The 27,073-nt window shown below is 37.4% G+C and overlaps 1 protein-coding gene across 2 annotated transcripts in view; it reads right to left on the minus strand.

Annotated features, from left to right (window-relative positions):
- Window positions 1-27,073, minus strand: part of UBE2R2 (ubiquitin conjugating enzyme E2 R2) — a 101,302-nt gene that overhangs the window by 21,374 nt on the left and 52,855 nt on the right. The window contains exon 2 of one of the 2 annotated variants that reach the window (XM_004004140.6): window positions 4,193-4,279. The exons of the other annotated variant lie outside the window; for it this stretch is intronic. Coding sequence (XP_004004189.1) covers window positions 4,193-4,279 — 87 coding nt within the window. The remainder of the gene's footprint in view (window positions 1-4,192; window positions 4,280-27,073) is intronic. 2 annotated transcript variants of the gene reach the window in all.

Below are 27,073 nucleotides of genomic sequence, written 5' to 3' on the forward strand. Positions count from 1 at the left end.
AAAACCATACTTTCCAGCTATCTTAAAAGTGTAAATGGGAGTTATATTAAGAAGATAAATAAATTTGAGACCAAAAAACCAACCCACAGCTAGCATCCTCAATGGTGAAAACTTTCCTGAGATCAGAAATAAGACAAAGGGCACCCACTTTTACCATTGCTATTTACAATGTACTGGAAGTAGTAGCCAGAGGAATTAAGAAAAATTCTGAAAGTGTACAAATTGAAAAGGAAGAAGTAAATCCATTTTTATTGTAAAAGTCAAAGAAAATCCCAAAGAACTCACAAGAAAACTACTAGAGAGAATCAATTCAACAAAGTTGTAGGATATAAGATCAACCCTCAAGTCAGTTCATTTTGGGATTTTTGAAATTCCAGTGGAGGCATCTCTGGAGGAGGGCATGGCAACCCACTCCAGTATTCTTGCCTGAAAAATCCCATGGACAAAGGTTAGAACTCTGTGCTTTCACTGCCCAGGACCTAGGTTCAATCTCTGGTAAGGGAACTAAGATCTCACAAGCCATGTGGCATGGCAAAAATAAATAAAACAGATTCAATCCAATCCCAATCAAAACCCTAGCTTCCCTTTTTGTAGAAACTGACAAACCGCCCATAAAATTTATAAGGAAATTTAAGGGACTCACAAAAGCCAAAACAATCTTGGAAAATAATAAAGTTGAAGGATTCATACTTCCTGATTTCAAAACTTACTATAGAGCTACAAGAATAAGACAGTTTAGGACTGGCATGACAGATATATAGATCAAGGCAACAGAACTGAGAGTCTACACAGATTCATACAACATGGCCAATTGATTTCTGATAAGATGGTAAGTTCATCCAATGGGGAAAGAACAGTCTCTTTAGCAAATGATGCTGGGACTGGATTTCCAAAGGAATGAGGTTGAACTCCTACCTCATACCATATACAAAATTAACTCAAAATGGAACAAAGATCCAAGAGCCTAAATCATAAAGTCTTTTTATAACAGTGTGTCTGTGTCTGTCTGTATGTGTGTTTAAAATCCTCATGACTTTGGATTTAGCAATGGACTTTTAGGTATGACACCAAAACCATGCATAAACAAGATAAACTAGACCTCTCCATCAAAATTCAGCACTTTTGTGCAAAGGACATTATCAAAGAAAATGGGAAAAAAACAATCGATACGTACGAGAGGAAATATCTGCAGGTTATAGGGAAGTGACAAGGGTTTGATCCCCGGGCCAGGAAAATTCCACATGCTGTGAAGCAACTAAGCCCATAAGCCACAAACTATGGAGCCAGTGCACTAGGGCCTGCAAGCAACAACTACTGAAGCTCAAGGAGAAGCCACTCCAAGGAGGAGCCTGCGCATCACAACAAAAAGTAGCCACTGCCTGTTGCAAAGAGAGAAAGCCCATGTGCAACAACAAAGACTCACCATAGCCAAAAATAAATAAATCTTAGAAAAAAAAAAAAGGAGAGGGGAGGGAGAAGTTCTAAGCTTTGAGAAAGGCAGTTCTGAGATGTAAAATGAAAACAAATACAAAGAGCAGTGAGATTTTTGAGTTGCCATAGCTGTGAAGTTCATACTGAAGAGTTTGTGTACAAAAACTTCATTTGAATACATGATTTGTGAAGCAAATGGGCTTGTCTGGTTATCTACTTCTGAACACACACAACACATGTAACCAGGCAAACTGTTACTGAGATCACTTAACATATAAAGTAAAAAGGAGTCAACTGTGTAGCATGGTCATTGATGACAAGTTCATATTAAATTTCTTTTGTTCTCTAAGTTTCCCCTTGGTATTTATAAATTTCACAAATATGGCAATGATAAATGTTCAAATTGGTAACACAGCAGTTTATTTATAACTTTGGGGGCTACAGTAATATCTGTGAATGTATTTAACACAACTATACCAAAGCTCTAGTTTTTAAAAACTTGATGAACTATTTTCTACCCAAAATAGTCCTTACAATATTTTTAATGCTCACAAAGTTAATACACAAAAAACTCATCAATTCATATATTTTAGCATTTGAGTAGGCTTTTGCTTTAGTATTATTTTGTTGCTGTTGATATTGTTGTCACTGTTCCCCCATTTCAATCCCAGTTCTATTAAAAATAATTCTGTAGTAAACAATTTGGTGACTAGAGACACTGAGGTCCGTTGTGTTTCTAGGTGACAACATAGATGGATGAGTAGAGAGCAATTTCCAAGAATATCCCATCCCTTTGGCTAAGAACCATGAGCCCTAATGTCTAAAATCACAAATACATACTTGGGCCCCCAAGTTCAATTCTCATACCATTTCCAGAATGTAGCAAAGTAAACTAACAAATGTGAGGAAAGTCTCTTGTGACTCATTTGATTGCATCAAATTTAATGCTTAACTATGACTTAACACTTGTTTACAAACAACTTATAGGGCATGGTAAACAACTGCATATCCGTAAGATATGCATATATTATTTTACTGCTAGAATTTTTATGAATATGAAAAATATTTCTATAAATAATGATCCAATGCTAAATCTTAAGAGACAGAACTAGGTTGCCTACCTAAGTGGTGAAAAAGCAATGGAAAGGGGACTGTATCTACCTACATTTTCTTCTGGAAAAGCTTTGGTTCCTTTATCATGCTTTTTCTTCTTTTTTGACAAAAGTTTGAGAATTAGATAAATGAGATGGAAACAGGCAAGTGTGTGGCTCTAACGTGAATGCATTCTCAGTGGCAAGACAAGGTATATATTTGTTACATAGAACAGTATAACACATTCAATGTTGTTTTCACTTCTCTTTTATTATCTAAAACCTATATATACCACCTAGTTTTGAAGGCAAGAATTTGTGATTATTAAATGGAGACAGACACAAAAATATTTCGGTATTAACTGAACTCAGTTTTAACTTATGAAACAGTGAAATATTTCTGTAGTCTCTCTCCTACAACAGGATAACTTTGTTATACAGAAAGGTATAACACATTCAGTGTTGTTTGTATTATGGTTATGTCAAATACTAAAGATACTAAAGAAAACAATATTCTGGGAGCTTATTTCTGGAAATGTTACAATGTATCACCTTTTGAGCACTCTTTGTCCCGTTTTAAGAAAAGAAAAATGAAGATAATGACTTACAGAAAAAAGCAGATTGTGAAAAACAATAATGCTGCTCCAAGGTGTTCTTTAAATAGACTGAGATCTGTTCAGCACTATAGAATAAGTAAAGGCCTTGTAGCTCTATTTCTGGAGCACAGGAGCTTGCCAATATACATGGTGACCAAAAAAAAAACCCAAAAATTATACTACTAAAGTCGCAAATTTAGAAAAACAAATTTAATGCTTGGGCCTCAGTTACAACTTCAGATTCCTACTGTAATGAAACAGACTACAGAATGGTAAAGGAGTAGACTCAAAGGATTTATCAGTAGGCCTTGACATATACCCCAAGAAACATAAGGAATCATTTCAGGATCCTTAAAACTTAGCACAAAGCTAAGTACATTTCATCAAAAAAGCTAGAAATTGTTTTCCCAGGCATGTGCACTTATCCAACAGAAGACCCTAACCCTGAATTTCTTTCAGAAGAGACTCTCAGCCAGTATGCAGCAACTCCTTAAAGGAGACCAGTACAAATGATTCCCACTCCCTTCGCCACAAGCTGAATCTCTGATCAAAGTGCCAAATTGTGAAGCTAGAGTCTGTGAAGCTAGGGAACAGGTACACAAATAAATTTGTATAACTTTATTAAATTTTTAAAAATGTAAATGCTAACACATATGAATTATAATCTTAGCAATGAGCAGCAAAGTTTTAAAGTCTCAATCTTAAATTAACCGTAATATGGAACAGTGTGTGCTCAGTCATGTCCAACTCTTTGCGACCCCATGGACAGTAGACCGGCAGGTTCCTCTGTCCATGGAATTCTCCAGGCAAGAATACTGGAGTGGATTGCCATTTCCTACTGCAGGGGAACTTCCCAACCCAGAGATCGAACTTGTGGCTCCTGAGTCCCCTGTACTGGCAGGAGGATTCTTTACCACTGAGTCACCTGGAAAGCCCTAACCATAATATACACTGGTATAATAAAAGCCACAAATAGTTCTTTGTCACCACAGTATACTGAGCTATGGAGGTTATTTTAAAGGACAGTGTCAAAAAATCAAATCTTCAAAGAAATTCATGATAGATATCTCTTACCTCATAAATGTTGGGGTGCCACATTTTGGTCAAGAATCTGAAGGTAGGTGGTGAATATGGGTAGTCAATAGGAAATTTAATATGCGCCTAAAAAGGAAAAAAAAATGAAATGCTAATAAGTAAGACTACAGGTTACTTATGTGCCTAACAATTCACCCTAATATACTCCAGTGAAACTGAATATTTTTCTACACCATAAACTCTGGAGATTAAAACAGTTCATATGTATTTTGTTAGCCCCAATGCTAGGGTTATTAGCATGTTTTTACAACTCTCTCTTTATTTATTTATAAAAATTTATGTTAAATTGCCAATGTTCAACAGTTATATAATTTTTACCTGAATAAACATGAATGAAAAAGTTTAGTATGTGTGTCACATTAATGGCTGCATTTCATATTAATAACAATTAATACAACCTTATGGTATAATGTAGAACAAAGATAATTTGTTTTACTTAACACCATTTAACTATCACCAAGGAGTAACAAATGCTATCATTTTGATATGGCTCCTACCAGAATTTTTCATGCTCAAGTATGCTTATCTCTTTACAAAGCTTATTTTCAATTACTGTATTTATACTGTTTCTTTCCAACTGTATTATATCATAAACATTTTCCTTTGTATGTATGATTGTCAGTATTTGCAAAATGTTTCCATCAAATGGGATACATAGATGAACCATTAAAAAAAATCTATTTCCTTATTTTGGAACATATTGGTGGTTTTGCACTCTTTTGCTATTGTAAATACAGTTACAGTGAATGTCCTCAGCAGAATCCCACACTTCAAATATGAATAAATCCAAACAAAGTCTCATCTAACCATACCAGTAAAAGGGAATGAGGACAGGAATGAAAGGACAAGCTGAGAGTAAAGCTGAGGATAGTAGTGAAAATGGGAGTTAGGATCGTCAAAAATTCTGTCTTCAATAAAAGCAATGAGAAAAATAGCAAAAATTGTAAGAATTAACTTCTTCAAAATCTAGAAAATCACGTGAGGCTTGTAGCAATTCAGGGAGGATTTATTCAAGGAAAATAGTTGAACTGGTTTTTATAGTAAACTTTGTGGTATTTTAACTTGCTCTAGTTAAAAGATCTCCAGGAGATCATCCCAATCCAGGGATCGAACCCAGGTCTCCTATATCACAGGTGGATTCTTTACCATCTGAGCCATCAGGGACTCAGCAGGTCAAACAGACTGAACAACTATTTTAATAGGAAAGGGTGGAATATGAAATGTCTGTATGGCTTTGAAAATCTCCGACCAATTTCTAACTAGAAGATCAGGCCAATGTATAAAGCCATGAATATGCCTCAGCTATGCACATGCTCAGAAAAGTCACAAGAGGTCATTAGATGGCCTTCAACTAGCACCTCTGGTGAACCTGAGATCTGCACAAGCAGGAAGTGAGAGCTAGGCTGAATTTGCAACTACCTAGCTGAGTGTTAAAGGCATGCCCCCAAATGCACATAGAGCTCCTCTAAAATGCCCCCAAAGACACACAGAGCTCCTCTAAAATGCCCAGGAGGTTTGTTGATTCCAGGAAAACAATTGCATTTCATTTAATAAGGTAACCTTCTCCCCAATTACTGGGTGACCACTCAGCTAACCAAGTGAAGACTTTACTGGCCACACACAACCAAGAACACAGACGTTTCAGAATTAGGTCAGAAAAGTCATTAAGTAAGGAAGCAACCACAACAAACAAGAACAACCAAATTCCTGTTGCCACAATATATTATTTAAGCATCCAGTTTTCAACAAAATATTACAAAACATGAAAAGAAAGTATGGCACATACAAAGGGTAAAAACAGCAACCAACAGAAACTGGAAGGTCAGATATTTAATTTATTAGAAAAAGACTTTAGATCAGCTGTATTAAATATATTCCAAAGATTAAAAGAAACCATGGCTAAAGAAATAAGGAAATGTATATGGAAAATCTTTCAGCATATGAACATGAAGAAATTGTAAAAAATAAGCAAAAAAAAGCTTTGGAGGAAAAGAACCAAATATAAACCACAAAGCTGCAAAATACAGTAACTGAAATTTTAAAAATCTGCTAGATAGGCTGAACAGCAGATTTGATGAAACAGAAAAAAAGAATCAGTGAAACTGAAGAAAGCTCTGTTTAGATTAACCAGTCTGAGTTAAGAGAAATAGAAAGTAACGAACAGAGACCTATGGGACATCAGGTTATCAATATATATATATTAAGAGTCTCGGAAGAGGAAACAAAAGGGGCAAAAAGAGCATTTGATGAAATAATGGCCAAAAATTTGCCAAATTTGATTAAAACAATGACTCTAACAATCAAAAGCTCAACAAACTCCCAAGAGAAAAACTCAGAGATACACATCTATCTATCTATATATCATAATCAAACTGTTCACAACTAAAGAATGAATCTTGAAAGCAGCAAGAAAGAAACCATCCATCAAACAGAGGCTGTCTCACCAGAAACTAGGAACCCAGAAAGCAGTGGAATAACATTCAAAGTACAAAGAACAAAATCTGTCAATTGAAAATTCTATATCCAGCAAAACTATTCCTCAAAACTCAAATAGGCAAATTAAAACATTCCTAGGTAAACAAAAACTGAGAACTAGCAGATGATGACTAGCGGACCTCACCTGCAAGAAATACTAAAGGGAGTTTTTTAGGCTGAAAGGAAAGGACACTAACTACTATGTGAAACAAGATGAAGAAAGAGCACAAATAAATATATAGTACAAGTACAGGATAGATACAGAAGATATAATAAATGTTCTTTTTGTTTATAACTTTTTCCTCCCAATTTGAAAAACAGGGCTTCCTTGGTGGCTCAGTGGTAAAGAATCTGCCTGCCAATGCAGGAGACATGAGTTTGATCCCTTATCTGAGAAGCATGATCAAATCACATGATCAAACACAGCATGAAGAAATTAAGTCCATATGCCGCAACTATTGAGCCTGTGCTCTAGAGCCTGGGAGCTACAACTCCTTAGCCCACTGGCTACAACTACTGAAAGCAACATGCCCTAGAGCCTGTGCTCCACAACAAGAGAAGACCCTGCAGTGAAGAGCCTGCACAGAGCAACTAGAGAGTAGCCCCCACTCCCCACAACTGGAGAAAATCCCAGTGTGATTTGGATGTGAAGAGCCATCACAGCCAAAAATAAATAAATTAAATTAAAAAACTACATAGCATAATAATTATAAATCTACTAAAGAGCACAAAGCACACAAAGAAGTAATTCGTATACCAATAAATAACTGAACTGTATAGTTATATGATGTTGATTATAGAAATAACTCCACAAGTTCAACACCCCTTCATGACTGAAAACACCCAACAAACTAGAAATACAAGGGAAATTCCTTGCTTTGACAAAGGACATCTAGTAAACAAAACTGCAACTAATATTATACTTAATGGTTAAGGAATTTCAGAAATTATACAGGGATGTCCACTCTCATCACGTGTATTCAACACTGTATTGGAGATGCTAGCCAGGGCAACTGGCAAGCAAATGAAATAAAAGGTATCTTGGTTAGAAAGTAAGAAGCAAAGTTATTTCTATTTGTAAATTATATAATCCTGTATACAAAAAAATCAAAAGAATCCACTAAATATATTAGAACAGCAAATCAGTAAAGTTGCAAGATAAAATTTATAATATCAGCATCAATTATATTTCTATACAGTAGCCCTGAACAAAATCAAAATGAAATTAAGGAAATTCTATTTATAATGGCAACAAAAAAAATAAATACTTAGGAATGAATTTAATAACAAGAAGTGCAAACTTGGGACTTCCCTGGCAGTCCAGTGATTAAGACTTCCCCCTCCAATGCAGGGGGTGTGGGTTCAATCCCTGGTGGAGGAGGGAAGATCCCATGTGCCTCATGGCCAAAAAAACCAAAATATTTTATAACAAACAAAAAACCCAGAATAAAGACTTTAAAAATGGTTCACATAAAAAAGAAAAAATCTTTAACAAAAACGTGTGCAAAACTCACTCTCTAAAAAGTACAAAACATTTTTAAAAGAAATTAAAGACTTAAGTAAATATTAAATATCCATGTTCATGTAGTTTCCCAGATGGCATAGTGATAAAGAATCTGCCTGCCAATGTAGGCAACCCAGGAGACATGGATTTGATGCCTGGATCGGGAAGTTCCCTTAGAGAAGAAAATGGCAACCCACTTCAGTATTCTTGCCTGGAAAATTCCATGGACAGAAGAACTTGGAGGGCTACAGTCCATGGGGTCACAAAGGGTTGGAGACGCCTGAGCAAATACACACACACACACATGTTCATGGACTACAAGATTTAATATTCTTTTTTTTTTAATTTTTATTTTTACTTTATTTTACTTTTACAATACTGTATTGGTTTTGCCATACACTGACATGAATCCGCCACGGGTGTACATAAGTTCCCAATCCTGAATTAATATTCTTAAGATGGTAATCCTCCCCAAGTTGATCCACACATTCAACATCACTGTATGGAAATCTCTGCTACCTTCTTTTCAGTTCAGTTGCTCAGTTGTGTCTGACTATTTGCAACCCCATGGACTGCAGCACAATAGGCTTCGCGTCCATCACCAACTCCCAGAGCTTGCTCAAACTCATGTCCAATGAGTCAGTGAGGCCATCCAACCATCTTATCCTCTGTCATCCCTTCTTCTCCTGTCTTCCAATTTTTCCCAGCATCGAAGTCTTTTCCAGTGAGTCAGTTCTTCACATCAGGTAGCCAAAGTATTGGAGTTTCAGCTTCAAAATCAGTCCTTCCAGTGAATATTCAGGGTTGATTTCCTTTAGGGATTGACTGGTTTCATCTCTTGCAGTCCAGGGGACTCTCAAGAGTCTTCTCCAACATCATAGTGCAAAAGCATCAATTCTTTGGCACTCAGCTTTCTTTGTAGTCCAACTCTCACATCCATACATGACTACTGGAAAAACCATAGCTTTGACAAGACGGACCTTTGTCAGCAAAGTAATGTCTCTGCTTTTTATATGCTATCAAGGTTGGTCATGGCACCCCACTCCAGTACTCTTGCCTGGAAATCCCATGGACGGAGGAGCCTGGTAGGCTACAGTCCATGGAGTCGCTAAGAGTTGGACACAACTGAGCAACTTCACTTTCACTTTTATGCAGTGGAGAAGGAAATGGCAACACACTCCAGTGTTCTTTCCTGGAGAATCCCAGGGACGGGGGAGCCTGGTGGTCTGCCATCTATGGGGTTGCACAGGGTCGGACACGACTGAAGCGACTTAGCAGCAGCAGCAGCAGGTTGGTCATAGCCTCTCCTCCAAGGAGCAAGAACATCTTTTAATTTCATGGCTACAGTCACCATCTGCAGTGATGCTGGAGCCCAAGAAAATAAAGTCTGTCACTGTTTCCATTGTTTCCTCATCTGTTATCTATTTGCCATGAAGTGATGGGACTGGATGCCATGATCTTAGTTTTTTCAATGTTGAATTTTAAGTCAACTTTTTCACTACTTCCTTTACAGAAATGGCAAAATTGGTACTTGGGGGACCCAGAATAGCTAACATGATCTTGAAAAAGAACAAAGTGAGACAACTCATACTACCCAATTCCAATATACTACACATCTATAGTGATCAAGACAGTTTGGTATTAACACAAGGACAATTCAATGGGGAAAAGGCCTTGTCAGCAAATTATGCTGAGACAACTAGATTCCACATGCAAAGGAGTGAAGTTAAATCCTTTTAAATACACTGGAGGATTCCGCTTTTAACTAGGCCTGCCCTCAGGAGAAACTACTTAGAACCTAACTTGGAAGGATTATTGTCAAAGCATAACTAACCTAGGGGAAGAGAAATATAGAACTCCAACCCTAATATCCCACCTCAGGGGCAAAGAAAAACTGAGAAACTCTTTTGAAAAGTTCACAGTCTAGAGGCAAAGCCTCGCTAAAAGGCAGAAACCTAATCACAGAAGTACACAACTCTTTCCCTTCCCCTCACACCCCACCACTATATTACTGAGATACTTATAGCATATTCCTTTAACAGAGTATATCACAGCTAAGTAATCAGAAAAAATTACAAGGCATAACAAAAGGATATATCACACAAAAAAATAGAGCAAATTATCACAACCAGATATGACAGGGATGTAGGCATTATCAGAATTTAAACAACTATGATTAATATTCTAAGGATTCCAGTGGACAAAGTAGACAGTATGCAAAAACAGATAGGCAACATAAGCAGAGAGATGGAAATCCTAAGAAAGAACCAAAGTCAAATGCTAGAGATAAAAACACTGAAGAATGCCTTGATGGGCTGCTTTCTAACACTGGACATGGTTTGAGGGAAAAAACCCTCTGAACTACAGGATATTATGCATAGAATCCCTGAAAACAGAAAAGCAAAGAGAACAAAGAACTGGGGTAGGATGGACCAGAACAGACTATCCAAGGACTGTGGGAAATGCAAAAAGTATAAGATACATGTAACAGGAAAACCAGAAGGAATGAAAGCCATCATTAGGAAAATGAAAATACAACCAACCTACAGAATGGAGGTAAATTCTTGCAAATCTGATAAAGGACACATACCCAGAAAACATAAAGAATGCTTATAACTCAGTAATAAAGACAAATAACTCAATTTAAAAATGGGCACAGTATCTGAACAGACATTTCTCCAAAGAATATAAACAAATGGCTAATATGCATATGAAGAGATACTCAGCATCATTAGCCATCAGGGAAGTGCATTCTAAAAGTAGAATGAGATATCATTTGACATACACCTACTGGCTATAGTTGAAGAGAGCGATTAAAAAAAAAAATGTTGTAGGATGTCATGAAATTAGAATGCTTTATACATTGCTGAAGGGGATACTAAATGGTAGTCACTTTGAAAAACAGTCTAGCAGTTCCTTGAAAGAATAAACTTGTGCCAGACCAAGTCCGCTACCAGGTATGACCAAGAGAAATGAACTACATAAGAACTTGTACAGAAATGTACACAGCAGCATAACAGACAAAATGTAGAACAACCCCAAATGTCCATTACCTGAGGAACGAATGTACAAAAGGCATTATATATCCATACACTAGAATATTATATGACAATTAAAAGGAATGACGTACAGGAGTTCCCTGGTGGTCCAGTTGTTAGGACTGAGCTTCCCTGTAGGGGAAAAGAGGAATGAAGTACTGACACATACTACAATGTAGATGAACCACAAAAACATCAGCTATGTGAAGTAAGACAGTCACAAAAGACCACATGTTTATGAAAACGAGAGATTAGCGGTTCTTGCCTGGAGAATCCCAGGGACGGTGGAGCCTGGTGGGCTGCCGTCTATGGGGTCGCACAGTCAGAGACGACTGAAGCGACTGAGCAGCAGCAGCAGGGTAAATTGGGAGGAAACAGACGTATGAACTTTTGGGATGAGGAAAATGCTCTAAAACTGTTTATGGTTATGGTCACAAAATTTAATGAATATACTAGAAACAGATGAATTGTGTACTTTAAATGGGTGAACAGTATATGTACATTAAAATCACAAAAAAAGCTGCTTATTTTTTAAAAAGGGGCAGGTGTGGGGAGGGTTTCCTGGTGGTCCAGTGGTTTAAGAATCTGCCATTATTTGTAATAACGCAGGGGACAGCGGTTCAATCTCCAGTCCAGGCAGATCCCACATGCTGCAGGGCAAGTAAGCCCGTGCTGTGCTGTGCTGTGCTCAGTTGTATCCAACTCTTTGTGACCCCATGGACTACAGCCCGCCAGGATCCTCTGTCCATGGGATTCTCCTGGGAAGAATACTGAAGTGGGTTGCCATTTCCTTCTCCAGGCCATCTTCCTGACCCAGGGATTGAACCCACGACTCCACACTGGCAGGCAGATTCTTTACCATTAGTGCCACCTGGGAAGCCCCAAATAAGACCGTGTGCCACAACTACTAGAGCCCGTGCTCTGCAATGAAAGAAGCCACTGCCACAAGAAGTCTGTGCGCCTCAATTAGAGAATAGTCCCTGCTCGCCGTAAGTTGAGAAAGCCCAGCATAGCCAAAAATAAACCTGGAGTCCAAATGCAGTCACATCCTAATAGCAACAAGAATACTCAGTTCCTCAGATCTTAGTTTCAAAATACCATTTTCTAATAAAAAGAATCAAGGCTATTTGGAGGAATACTTGATACTGGATCTGGGGGAGTGAAATACAACATGAGCATGGAGCATCTTACAGTGCCTGAAAGTAAGGAAATGTTACAATGGGAGCATGCCAAAAACAAAAAGCAAAAACAAACACACACCACAGAAGCCAACCTGAAAGAGCCCCTACTGGCCAAATGTAAAGCAATTTACAGTACTGGGTGATAAACCAAGGTAAAGAATAAATATAAATGAGTGCATATTGGTATAAATTATTGAGTGAAAAAATATTATGGAAGGGACAAATCTTTCTTACAGCAGCACTCCAGATAATATACATAGGTATATCCCATTAAGGAGGTGGAGTTTAGTTCCCCTCCCCCTGGAGTGTGGGCTGGGCTGAATGACTCACTTCCTAGGAATAGAGTAGGGCAAGGAAGAAATACTAACTTTACAGTAGAGAAACCTGGCAGACAACACCTTAATCAAGTGAATAAGATTAACATCACTAGTGTCAAATCATTGAAATCATGACCTTCTGATAAGATGTGATGAGAAATGCAGCCCATCTTGGTGATGCTCTTACCCCAAAACCCATAACCCTTCTAATCATGAGAAAAACATTAAACAAACCCAAATAGAGGGACATCCTACAAAATATCTGACCAGTTCTTTTCAAAACTGTCATGAAAAACAAAGAAAGATGGAGAAATCATCAAATACTGGAGGAAACTATAAAGAAGACATGACAACTAAATGCAATACAGTATTCTGAAGTGTATCCAGGAATAATAAAAGGCAATTACGGGTGGTAGGGTAGAATTGAGCCTGACTGCTAATGGATATGAGATTTCTTTTGGAGTTGATGAAATTAACTGGAGTTAGATGGTGATGATGGCTGTATGACCTTGTGAATTTAAAAAAATCCAATAAACTGTATACTTTGAAAGCCTACAATGTACTCGTCCTATGGCTAGGTGTTGCCTTAAGTAACGCCCTGAGTGGATTAGAGCAGAGGAAAGAGCAAGAAGGCACCGGTGCACAGAATGAGGAGCCGCAGGTGCGGCAGTGAGATGCTTGGTGGGTTAACTACAGAAGACTGGATGAAGGCAGGCTGAGGCCATGTTTAGGGGTTTTAGGGGAAAGCTGTACATGCATGCTCAGTAACTCAGTCATATCCAACTCTATGCGACCCTAAGGGCATAGTCTGCCAGGCTTCTCTGTCCATCAAATTTTCCAGGCAAGAATACTGCAGTGGGTTACCATACATACAGACAGAAAAGGCCAGATGTATATTCTAGAAAAATGACTCTAGGACAGTACTGTAAAAGATGAATTGAATGGGATTAAAAAAAACAGATGTAAGTTAGAAGTGGTTTCTTTTCTTTTTCATTTTATCTGTTTCATCTTCCGGATCTGTATATACTTTAGAAAGCTTTAGTATTTATTACATAGTTATATGGGCTTCCCTGGTGACTCAGACAGTAAAGAATCCACCTGCAATGTGGGAGATGTCGGTTCAATCCCCGGGTTGGAAAGATCCCCTGCAGGAAGGCATGTCAACCCACCCCAGTATTCCTGCCTGGATAATCCCCAAGGACAGAAGAGCCTGGCAGGCTGTAGTCCATGGGGTCACAAGGAGTCAGACACGACTGAGCAACTAAGCGCACACAGCACACACTCAGTTATATAATGCATGTTTGAATAAAACAGGATTATAAAAATTTCCATAAAAGATTGGAACTCTGGTGCTTGAAAATGTAGCCTCATCATATTTCTATGAGAAATTAGATTATCCTTTCTAAAAATTATAAAATTTAGTACCATTAGTCAAAATCTTGAGGTCTCCCAAAATGTTTTCCTAGACTACTACTATAATAAAAGAAATTCTTCCAGAGTAAGTATGGCAGTATGAAAATTTATAAAGAATTATGAAATTCACCAATGCAACAGCATGAAAGAATAGTAAAGAACATCCGTTCAAGAAGCTAGAGCACCTGGGTTTGAATCCTGGCTCTCCCACTTATCAGGATTTTTTCGAAATAAGTTATTTGTGTCTCCAATTTCCTCATCAGTAAAATAAAGTTTATAGTACTTATTAAATGGCTTGGTACAAGGAATGAGTAAATGCTTGTAAAATGCATTAGAACAGTGCTTAACATATAACAGGGCTTCCCTTTGCGGCTCAGCTGGTAAAGAATCCGCCTGCAATGCGGGAGACCAGGGTTCGAACCCTAGGTTGGGAAGATCCCCTGGAGAAGGGAAAGGCTACCCACTCCAGTATTCTAGCCTGGAAAATTTCCTGGACTATACAGTCCTTTTCACATCTATTTGTAAGGCCTCCTCAGACAGCCATTCTGCTTTTTTGCATTTCTTTTCCATGGGGATGGTCTTGATCCCTGTCCCCCGTACAATGTCACGAACCTCAGTCCATAGTTCATCAGGCGCTCTATCAGATCTAGTCCCTTAAATCTACTTCTCACTTCCTCTGTGTAGTCATAAGGGATTTGATTTAGGTCATACCTCAAATAGGAAAAGGAGTACGTCAAGGCTGTATATTGTCACCCTGTTTATTTAACTTATATGCAGAGTACATCATAAGAAATGCTGGGTTGGAAGAAGCACAAGCTGAAATTAAGACTGCCAGGAGAAATATCAATAACCTCAGATATGCAGATGACACCACCCTTGTGGCAGAAAGTGAAGAGGAACTAAAGAGCCTCTTGATGAAAGCGAAAGAGGAGAGTGAAAAAGTTGGCTTAAAGCTCAACATTCAGAAAACTAAGATCATGGCATCTGGTCCCATCACTTCACGGGAAATAGATGGGGAAACAGTGTCAGACTTTATGTTTTTGGGCTCCAAGATCACTGCAGATGGTGATTGCAGCCATGAAATTGAAAGACACTTACTCCTTGGAAGGAAAGTTATGACCAACCTAGACAGCATATTCAAAAGCAGAGACATCACTTTGATAACAAAAGTCCATCTAGTCAAGGCTATGGTGTTTCCAGTGGTCATGTATGGATGTGAGAGTTGGACTGTGAAGAAAGCTGAGCACCGAAGAATTGATGCTTTTGGACTGTGGTGTTGGAGAAGACTCTTGAAAGTCCCTTGGACTGCAAGGAGGTCCAACCAGTCCATCCTAAAGGAGATCAGTTCTGGGTGTTCATTGGAAGGACTGATGTTGAAGCTGAAACTCCAATACTTTGGCCATCTCATGTGAAGAGTTGACTCACTGGAAAAGACTCTGATGCTGGGAGGGACAGGGGGCAGGAAGAGAAGGGGACGACAGAGGATGAGATGGCTGGATGGCATCACTGACTTGATGGACATGAGTTTAGGTAAACTCTAGGAGTTGGTGATGGACAGGGACGCCTGGCGTGCTGCTGAGCGACTGAACTGAATTGAACTGATATAGTCCTTGCGGTCCAGAGAAGGCAATGGCACCCCACTCCAGTACTCTTGCCTGAAAAATCCCATGGATGGAGGAGCCTGATAGGCTGCAGTCCATGGGGTCACTAAGAGTCGGACACGACTGAGCAACTTCACTTTCACTTTTCACTTTCATGCACTGGAGAAGGAAATGGCAACCCACTCCAGTGTTTTTGCCTGGAGAATCCCAGGACGGGGGAGCCTGGTGGGCTGCCGTCTATAGGGTCGCACAGAGTCGGACACGACTGAAGTGACTTAGCAGCAGCAGTCTTTACGGTCACAATGAGTCTGACATGACTAAGTGACTTTCACTTTCACTAACATATAATAAGAGATATGTAAGGGTTTTGTTTACAAATTAAACTGTGAAGGGTTATGGTCATGAAATCTTTTTTTTATAAAAAGTGTCTTTAACAGACTACTCATTTTCACTTTGTTTTATTTTATCTCTTTTACTTACTTGCCTTTTGATTCTAACACTACCAGTTTTAGAAAAGTCAACTGGAGAGATGCTTCCCAACCTGAATTTTATGGAACCAGTTTCTTAGAGCTTCACCAATTCTGATTACTTTTTACTTAAATATAATTAACAAACATCAATTACTTAATATTTTAATTGGATTTCTCTATTTCCTCTACACATCAACAAATATTTTGAATTATTTCTTTTGAGCTTTCATCTGTAAACAATCTCTACCCTGAACACTAGTTTTCTCTGCAAAAATTTTAGAGGTAACATCTCCAGGCTAAAGTCAAGTTTAAACTACTATTGATTGATTTTTAAAAGTATCATGCTGGAGAGTTCACTGGCAGTCCAGTGGTTAGGACTTGGTGTTTTCACTGCTGTGGCCTGGGTTCAATCCCTGGTCAGGGAGTGAAGATCACGGAAGCCGAGTGGTGCAGCCAAAAGGAAATATTAAGCCTAAATTATGCTTACATTACAACTGAAAAAGGTTAACATTGGGTAGTGTACCCCCACATAGCTATCTAAAGTTCTTATAAGAACTCTTTCAATGAAATTTACAATCCTAAAGAGTTTAACTGAAGTTAAAAATCAAGGGGACTAGTCTGCTATAGTGCTTCCCTGAGATTACACACATTTTTATATTTTTTTCCATTATGGTTTGTCACAGGATACTGAATATAGCTCCTTGTGCTTTATACAGTAGGACTCTGTTTTTATCCATTCTATGTATAATTAGAATCGGTTTTAAATTGCTAAATAATACCTGACAGTTCTACAGGCATGCAGTAAGAACCAACTTTAAGCCCTTTTAAACAACTTTCATCAGTGAGTATGTTTTTGCAAGCCAACCTATCAGTAACAGTCCCTTGCTTCTGAAAGCCAGCCAACTGGGAACACACTCCTGTCAACAAACACACTTCTGAATACCAATCAGTAATGCTCTCAGCCAAGTACCCATGCTTCCACAGCTAATGCCAACTGCACAACAACTATGAAAAATCCACTAATCTCTAAACTTCACACTTTTCAAATGCCCTATAATAAGATTAGCTGTTTGTTCTACATGGAGAGATTATGACTGACTAGCAAAGCTCTCTTTTCTTAAATAAGCAATAAACTGAGCTTTGTGGTTTTGGGTTTAAATACTAAGGTCTGTTATACCTTTAACAAATTAATTCATGAAGTACAGTTTTAAATTTCATATATAACTATATCAAGAGATACAAGAAATAAATGTGAAAAATCACACCAACAATTGTTTTACAAGTAATTTAAACTCTCTCTTTGTAGGCAACTCCTCATTTTTTCTTGGCTAACTTGCAAACTCATAAAGTCAAGTATCTCCAAAATATTTTCTGTACCATTACAATATATGCCTTCTCTAAAATGCTCAAGCTACTCCTAACTCTGTCCTTAATGAAATCACTGAACTCACTAATCTATGATTAGTTACTCACACATTGAGCATTTATGTTAATATTTTCATTTAGTCAATCATTCAATACATCACTGTTGAAAATCAATCATGCTGCCAGATACCAATATGGGAGGTAAGAAACAAAGGATTTATTATAATAACTTATTTAGGGGCTTCCCTGATGGTCCAGGGGTTAAGACACCTGCAGGGGGCATGAGCTCCACCCCTGACTGGGGACCTAAGATCCTGCATGCCATGGGGCTACACATGCCACACAACACAGCCAATAACAACAAAAAACAACCATGTGCTTATATCCCTACCCCCGAATGGCTGTGAACTAACTGAAAACACAGACACACAAATAAATGATCACAATTAAAGTGTCTTAAGAGAGATATTTTGGCTGTGGTTCCCCACCCAGGGATCAAACTCACACTCCTGCAGAGTTTTACCTTGGGGACCACCAGGGAAGTTCTATTTTTAAAAAACATTATTTATTTATTTTTGGTTGCGCTGGGTCTTTGTTGCTGGATGCCAGCTTTCTCTAGTTGCTGTGAGCAAGGGCTACTCCCTGATTGTGGTGCATGGGGCTTCTCACTGTGGTGGAGTCTCTTGCTGCAGAGCACAGGCTCAGCAGTTGTGGTGCACCGGCTTAGCTGCTCTGCAGTACGTGGAATTGTCCCAGACCACGGATCAAACACAAGTCCCCCGCATTGGCCGGCAGATTTTAAACCATTCGTCCACAAGGGAAGTCCTCAAGGACTTTCAAGGCATCTAGAAATATAATCAGTGAGATCTAGTAATTGATTTGATTCTGGGATTGAAAGAAAGGGAAAAACAGGATGAGGATGACTCTTTTGATGTTTTCTGGATTGAGGAAATGGGTGAACAATGATAGCTGGAACTGCTAATAAATAATCATTACAAAGTATGTACTAAATGGCTGTCACTGAACTAAATGTTTCGTATGTATCATTTCATTACTCAGTTGTAAAATCAAAAGGTGAGATGTACATACACCCACACACACAGATGACTTTTAACTGAGTAATATATTATTTCCAGTCCACATTTCTGACTACCAAGAAGCATCTCTCCATGTTTATCATTTTGTTTCATGATCTATTTCCTGTTGTTGTTATTCAGCCGCTAATTTGTGTCCGACTCTCTGTGACCCCATGGACTGTGACATGCCAGGCTTCCCTGTCCTTCACTACCTCCCAGAGTTTGCTCAAACTCAGGTCCACTGAGTCAGTGATGCCATCCAACCTTCTTATTCCATTGCCCCGTTCTTCTTCTGCCCTCAATCTTTGCCAGCATTAGGACTTATCCAATGAGTAGGCTCTTCACATCTATTTTCTGGGCTTCACCAATTCCATTGTCTCCTCATGCTCTCTCTTTTCTGCCCATTCTTTATCACACTCCTTAGCTCCCCTTGTCTCCTTTTTAATTTGATGTGCTCTCATATAACTTTTCCCAGATTCTTTATTCACCCCAAATGTGACACATCACAAAAACCAAAAACTTCTGGGCAAAGAAAAAGAAACCCTACAATGCACAACACCAAAAAACAATTTAGATAACATTACTATATGAAGTACACATCTGCTTGGGACAAAATTTTGCTAACTTCAATGTGCAACATTAATTTTGTTACCCCCTATTTCTATACAAAGGGAATTTCAGCTATAACATAACAAAAAACAAATACGAAGAGTGAAACATATTCTAATTATTCCTGTTACCTTGTTATTAACATACTATTAAATAGTGAGGAAAAAGTTTCCAGTTCTAAACATAACTATATTTGGTAGTAAGTCAGTTGACTGCAAATGCAGAGTTGCTGCTGCTTTTGGATTAGTGCCTGAAGATAGTGTGAAATGAGGACACTCCCACTGCTGAGTTTTTCTGCTATGTCATCAGCTCACATCTGCTATAAGATATGTTTCCAACATGACACCAAAAGCAATCAAAACATATTTTCTTATTAACTTGCTGAAAGTTTCAAAAATCTGTCAATTACCAGTACAAACTTAAATTGTCCATTAATAGTATACAAAAAACATATACCCAGTGATGCTATTAATATATGCCACAGACTTTTAAAATCAAGAAATTATGTCTTTATTTGTTGTTGTTGAAGTTGCTAAGTCATGTCCAATTCTTTGTGACCCCATGGACTGCAGCCCACCAGGCTCCTTGTCCATTGGATTTCCCAGGCAAGAAAACTACAGTGGGTTGCCATTCCCTCTCCAGAGGATGTTCTCAATTCAGGGATTGAACTGAATCCACACCTCCTGCATTGGTAGGCAGATTCTTTACTGGTGAGCCACAATGGAAGCCCCTTTACTGATTATAAATCTCAATATAAAAAGTGAATTTACAATTACTATAATACTTGATGTAATGATTCTAAAGTTAAGATGAAATAATAAACAGCAGTAAACCCATGATGCTCTTACTGGACTCTTTTTTGGGGGTTGCACTGTGTGGCATGTGGGACCCTAGTTCCTGGACCAGGGATCAAACCTGTGCCCTGCAGTGGAAGCATACAGTCCTAACTTCTGGACTGCCAGGAGGTTTCCAGGACTCTTAAAAGTAAACCTCTGACAGTTAAGGAGAAGTAACTCTCAGTATTAATGCTGATAGTCTTATCTTTTTTAACAGAGTAATATAAAAATGTTCCTCTCTGCTTAGAAAGTAAAGCCTTATTATTCCCAAAACACACTACTAGATTATAAGACTGGGACTTCCCTAGCAATCCAGTGGTTAAGACTCTGCACTTCCAATGCAGAGGACTCAGGTTCAATCCCTGGTCAGAGAACCAAGATCCCAAGCCTTGCAGCAAGGCCAAAAAACTTAAAAAAAAAAAAAAAGGCAACAAATTCAAAGAGGAAAGTTAAGGAAATAATTCTGTTTACAACCATATCAGCAAGAATAAAATATTTAGGCATATGGAATTCTCTGGTGGTTCAGTGGTTAGGACTTGGCACTTCCACCGCAAGAGGCACTATTTGACTCTTGGTCAGGGAACTAAGATCTCATCTGCCACATGGCGCAGCCAAAACAAAAAGAAAGGAAGAAATTAAATAAATACTCTTTTTTTTTTATTCTGCTGAGCCACCATGGAAGCCCCCTTATTGATAGAGGATGCTCTATCCTTACAGGTATCTCTATAATAAAGTATTTACATATATTATACATACACACACACACACACACACACATATATATAAAGAATAAAAAGAATAAAATACTTAGACATAAACTTAACCAAAGGTGAAAGATTTTCACACTGATAACTACAAAACATGACTCAAAGAAACTGAAGATGACACAAACAAATGGCCCGACAACCCATGTTCACGGGTTTGAAGACTTAATGTTGTTAATATATTCAATACTACCCAAAGTGATCTACAGATTCAATGCAATCCTTAGCAAAATCCCAACTGTAACTTTTGGGGAAACAGAAAAATACTTCTATACTTTCTTCATTCTAAAAGTCAAACGGGATCTCAATGGACTCTGAATAGCCAAAATCATCTTTTCCAAGAACAAAGTTTGGAGGTCTGATACTTCCTGATATCAAAACTTAATAAAAAGCTACAGTAATCAAACAACATGACAAAGGCATAAAGCAAAGACACTAATGGAATATAATTCTAGAAAGCCCAGAAATAAACCCTCACATATGTAATAAAATAATTTTTGCCAAGATAGTCAATGGGGAAGGTACAGTCTTTTCAACAAATGATAGAAAAACTGGACATACACATAGGAAAGAATGAAACTGACCCTTACCTTACACCATATGCAAATATTAACTCAAAATGGGTCAAAGACCTAAATATAACACCTAAATTTATAAAAGTAGAAAACAGGAAAAGCTTTATGACACTGGCTTTGGTAATGATTTCTACATGGTGACATGTAGGTGACTACAGAAGTATAGTAACAGAAGGAAAAAAATATAAACTGGGCTACATAAAAATTTAAAATATTTATCCATCAAATGACACTATCAACAGAGTGAAAAGGCAATCCACAGAATAGGAGAAATTATCTTCAAATCATATATCTGGTAAGGAATTAATATCCAGAATATATAGTGAACTACATACAACAATAGGATTAAAAATCAGACAAAAGACAAGTAGATATTTCTCCAAAGAATATTTACAAATGGCCAATAATCACATGAACAGATGCTCAACAGCAACACTCATTAAGGAAATGTAATAACTAAACCACAAAATCACAATGAGATACCACTTTATAACCATTAGGATGGCCAAATCAAGACAAAACAACAAAATATATGTTGGTGAGGATGTGGGGAACCGGAAAACACTTCCCATACAATGCCAGCAGGAATGTAAGATGGTGAGACCACTATGGAAAACAGTATTATGGTGCCTCAAAACACTAAAAATATAATTGCCATATGAGTCAGCAATTTCACTTCTAGGTATATACCCAAAAGAATGAAAAAAAAAGTCTCAAGCAGATATTTGCACTCCTACATTCACAGCTGCTTATCTGTAATAGCCAAATATAGTAAAAGCAACCCAAGTATTCACCAATGAACAAATGGATAAACAAAATGTGGTACATACATAGAATGAAATATTTATTTAGTTTCTAAAGGGAAGAAAATTCTAACACATGTATGAACATGGAGAACCCTTAAAGACATTATGCTCAGTTAAAGTGAAGTCGCTCAGTCATGTCTAACTCTTTGCAACCCCATGGACTATATAGCCTGTCAGGCTCCTCCATCCATGGGATTTTCCAGGCAAGAATACCAGAATGGGTTGCCATTTCCTTCTCCAAGGGATCTTCCCAACCCAGGGATCAAACCTGGGTCTCCGGCATTGCAGGCAGACTCTTTACTGTCTGAGCCAGCAGGGAATCCCAAGTTAGGCCAGTCATAGAAGGACACATACTATATGACTCTACTTACATAAGTTCCCAGAATAGTTAATGATTCTGGGACAGAAAGCAGAATGGTGGTTGCCAGGAGCTAGAAAGAGGGGTAGGGGTGAAGAGTTATTATTTTATTTCATGGTTCAATTTAAGACGGTCACATTCTGGAGATAGATGTTGGTGATGGTTATTCAACAACATGAATGCACTTACAATGCCATTTAACTGTAAATTTAAATATATGTTATCACACACACAGAATATCATGACACTGGAGAAGATAAAAGTTCTCAAATAAGACACAAAAAGCACTAACCACAAAAGAAAATACTGTTAAATTTCACTCCATTAAAACTAAGAACTTCTGGTTCATCAAAAGACATCAAGACTGAACAAGCACAAGCAGAAGAAAATTCACAATACATATATTCAACAAATGATTTGTATCCAAATTAAATAACTCCTGCAAATTAATAAGAAAAAGGAAAAAGAATAAAAATGGGCAAAACACTTAAACAGGCACATCGTAAAAGAGAATATCCAAATGCCAAGGATAAAATAAAAAAAGATATTCAACCCCATTAGTCATTAGAGAAATGCAAGCTTAAAACATAATACCTCAAATGAAAGAGACTGGCAAGGCAACGATGCAGTACCGTAACTCTCACACGGTGCTTGTGTGAATATATAGCAATTTAGAAAGCTGTTGGTAACTAAACAGCAATAAAAGCATTTAGAAATATGGGGGCAAATGCCAGCAGATAAGGTTGAGAAGATTCAAAGTAGCTTTCTTTGGGGAGAAGTGTTCAGGGATAGGAAATGGACGTGAAGCTCTTGTTGGATCATCAGAGTCTTCACACTACTTACATGTATTAATTTGACAACTTAAAAAAAAATAGATTTAACTGTTATTACCAATCATGTAGCATTCTGGCCTCTCACAGAGTTCCTACTATATAACTATGTGTTACAGGTTATCCATGAATGATTTGTTATGGCTAACTTAAGAATGATGGAACTCCTGGCAGGCAGGATAAGACATCCTGAGTTCCTGATCTGAACACATGACCTCAAAGCTAAAAACAAAACAACAGCAACAAAAAAATGCTTTCAGTCACAAGAAAAGGCATTCTACTGCTAAGGGATTTTTCCTCTCAGCTCTCTCTGCCTTTATTAACAAGGTATCTTTTAGCACCTCATATATTTAAATATGTGAACAATGGCAAATAAAATTACTAACCAGTTTTGATGCTGAACTAGGTGAGCATACCTCAGACAAATAAAAATTGATTATACGTAAACATTCCTAAAATGGTACTGTAAGATAAATAATAAAGATCAGTTATAGGGAATTCCCTGGCGGTGCAATGGTTTGGATTCGGCATTCTCACTAGCAAGGCCAGGGTTCAATCCTTGGTTGGAGGAATGAAGATTCCAAGCTACATGACCAAAAAGATTGATTATATTCTTTCTAAAATTTTCATGAAAAACTTTAATTCCATCATGACACCAAAAGCTAAAAACCCTGATGAATTTTATAATGTGAAAATTAATTCCATATAACACAGCAAATATGCCATAAATATGGATAAAAGCAAAAGCACAAACTGGGGGAGAAATATATAACTCTTCTGACAAAAATATATAGACTTATGCATAAAGCATAAAGACAAAACTATCTACAGTAAAACAGGTAAAGGAAATGAACAAGCCAAAACAGAGAAATATATTCTTAGCAGCTTTTTCATGAACTCTCCAAGACTGAGAAATTGAGATAGAAAGCCACTCCTATATGCAAAATGAGTCAGCAACTTTTACAAATATAGGATATTTTTTTATGTATACTAGTGGGAAATGAAAGTACACAATACAACATATAATTCAGCCAAGCAGAGAAATACATGCCAAGAATCAACTTTATCAAAACAAGAAAAAGAATCTAACAATATTCTGCTTATATACTATCTTCTGCATTCCTACCTAACTAAATACTAGTTTCTTGAGTAGGAGGCTAACAGGAGAGAGGAGGTATTTGATAAGGGTATGCATGACAGCTGAAGGGGGTTAAATTAACTCACCAGAAAGGAGGGCGGAAAAATCTAAATTTTAATAGCGGCAATGACAAAAGAAAAAAAGGAACAAATTGCTAATTCTTGGTTCTGCTTCTCTTATCAAATGACAAGCATAACATTTTATTACCAAAGATAAAAGCATATCAACAAAGGATACCTCCTTTGAAACAACAGAATGAAAAGATTTAAAACCCTTTCTTCATTAATCCATATTTTACTGTCAAATAATAATAAAGTTTAATATAACTATGTCATCTTTTTTCAAAATCAGTAATTTCTCAGGTACAGAAAACAGATCTTCTGGGAGGGGGGGTTCTGGATGGGGAACACATGTGCACCCGTGGCTGATTCACGTCGATGTTTGGCAAAAACCACTACAATATTATAAAGTAATTAGCCTCCAATTAAAATAAATAAATTTATTTAAATAAAAAAAGAAAGAAAATAGATCCTCACTAAAACTGCAGAGGAGGAAACATAGATCTTATCTTGGATTATTAATTACTGAAGAATATTTCCTAACATTGAGTTAACTCATATTGTTTACCAGACCACCCCAAGGAAAAGAAAAGTAGGTGTCAGACATGACAAACAAGCAAAAAATGGGTATACAATAATGGATCTGTGAAACTCTGATTTCAAACACACATGATTTCTCAACAGTGAACAAATGACAAAAGAGGAACTCATTTATTAGAAAAGATATCGGCAGCAAAGATTTTACTTTGACAAAAAGTGATTGCAACAGTGCTATGGAATGCTACGCCATGCCAACATAACAAGGTGCTGCATCCTCACGCTCTCAAAATGGTACTTATTGTTTGCAAACTAATTAATTATAGAAAAAGGTTAGAGCGAAGCCACTAAGACTGATGCTGAAGCTCCAATATTTGGTCATCTGATGTGAAGAGACGACTCACTGTAAAAGACCCTGATGCTGGGAAAGATTGAGGGCAAAAAGAGAAGGGGGCAACAGAGGATGAGATGGTTGGATATCATCACCGACTCAATGGACATGAGTTTGAGCAAACTCCGGTGACGGTGAAGGACAGGGAAACCTGGAGTGCTGTAGTCCATGGGGTTGCAAAAAGTTGGACATGACTGAGCAACTGAACAACTAGGAATCAGAATGCAATAAAATACACACTTATACCAAAGGCTAAGATGTCAGGAGAAAAAGAGACTTAGGTACCAATATTTGACATGTGAGGAAGTGTTATGCCCAATTAAAAGAATTTCCTTTCACAAAATTACTTGGAAAATGTGTGTTCCTAAAATGCACTATTAAAATAAAATAGCTTGAACTCCCACCACAAGGATTATATACTAAACACTAAATTTATTTCTAAATAATCAGATTGTGTTTTCTTGACTACAAAAATCATCCTGTGAAACAAAACAAAACAAACAAGGTCTCCTATGTCACACACAAGCACAGGGGAAAAAAATCCTAGTTCTAAGAAAAACAGTATCGACAAATATATCCCAGTCTTATGATTTTATCAGTCTAATAATTTACACAAGTCATTCTGTGGGCACTCTGAAAATATGATGACCTTCCATGTTAAAACAAGGATATTCTCAAGGGTGTAAAACTATCAGGTAGGGCAGGAATTCTAAATTAAACTTAGGCAATGAGCCTAAACAAATTTAAACATAAACTGTCATTCCTGGTTCTGCTCTTTTCATGAGGATCCAAGTGTGTCAACTTAGGACAGATATTAATCTGATTAATCTAATTACAAAGGCTACAAGGTTTTCAAAGTATTTGCATTTCTGCCCCCAAATACAGAAATCATAACTTACAGTGTATTTCTAAAAGACAATAAAATGAACTCTTCCATAAACTGAAATATAAAGAAAACAGACTATTACATGGCATAGTCCAGAGTGGAATGCAATTGTTTAGTAATGATTATAATTAGAAATTTAACATTTATACTGTATTATTACAGATCATCAATTTCCAAAAACCTAAGCTTAACAAACTATAATTATTGCCTTCACCTGTCCCCTGGTAACAGACCAGTAAGAAGGCATTTTATAGAATAAAGAGCACTATCTCATGATAATGCTAAGCCATCTTTCTAAATCTAATTTAGCCTTCCTGAGAGGATTCTGAAACTTCAGGAAACTACATCGAAACTATTATTTATATCACTCAATAATGTACTTAGGTAGGTATGTGAAAGTGCATATTTTATGTGCAAGAAAAATGCAAGTTCAAGAAAAAATAGGTTAGCTTTTATTACACACAATTATTCCATGAGTTCAAAAAAAATTCAAATAAGCATAATTAGTGCCTTAAAAAGTGTCTTAGCCTGATAGTAGTAGAAAACAGAATACAACCCAAGACTTCCTAACTTACATGTAAGAAATGAAAATAGCTACTCCCAACAATTCCTTAAGTCACTGTGTATTACA

Source organism: Ovis aries, chromosome 2, assembly GCF_016772045.2.
Source record: "Ovis aries strain OAR_USU_Benz2616 breed Rambouillet chromosome 2, ARS-UI_Ramb_v3.0, whole genome shotgun sequence".
NCBI classification, from domain to species: domain Eukaryota; kingdom Metazoa; phylum Chordata; class Mammalia; order Artiodactyla; family Bovidae; genus Ovis; species Ovis aries.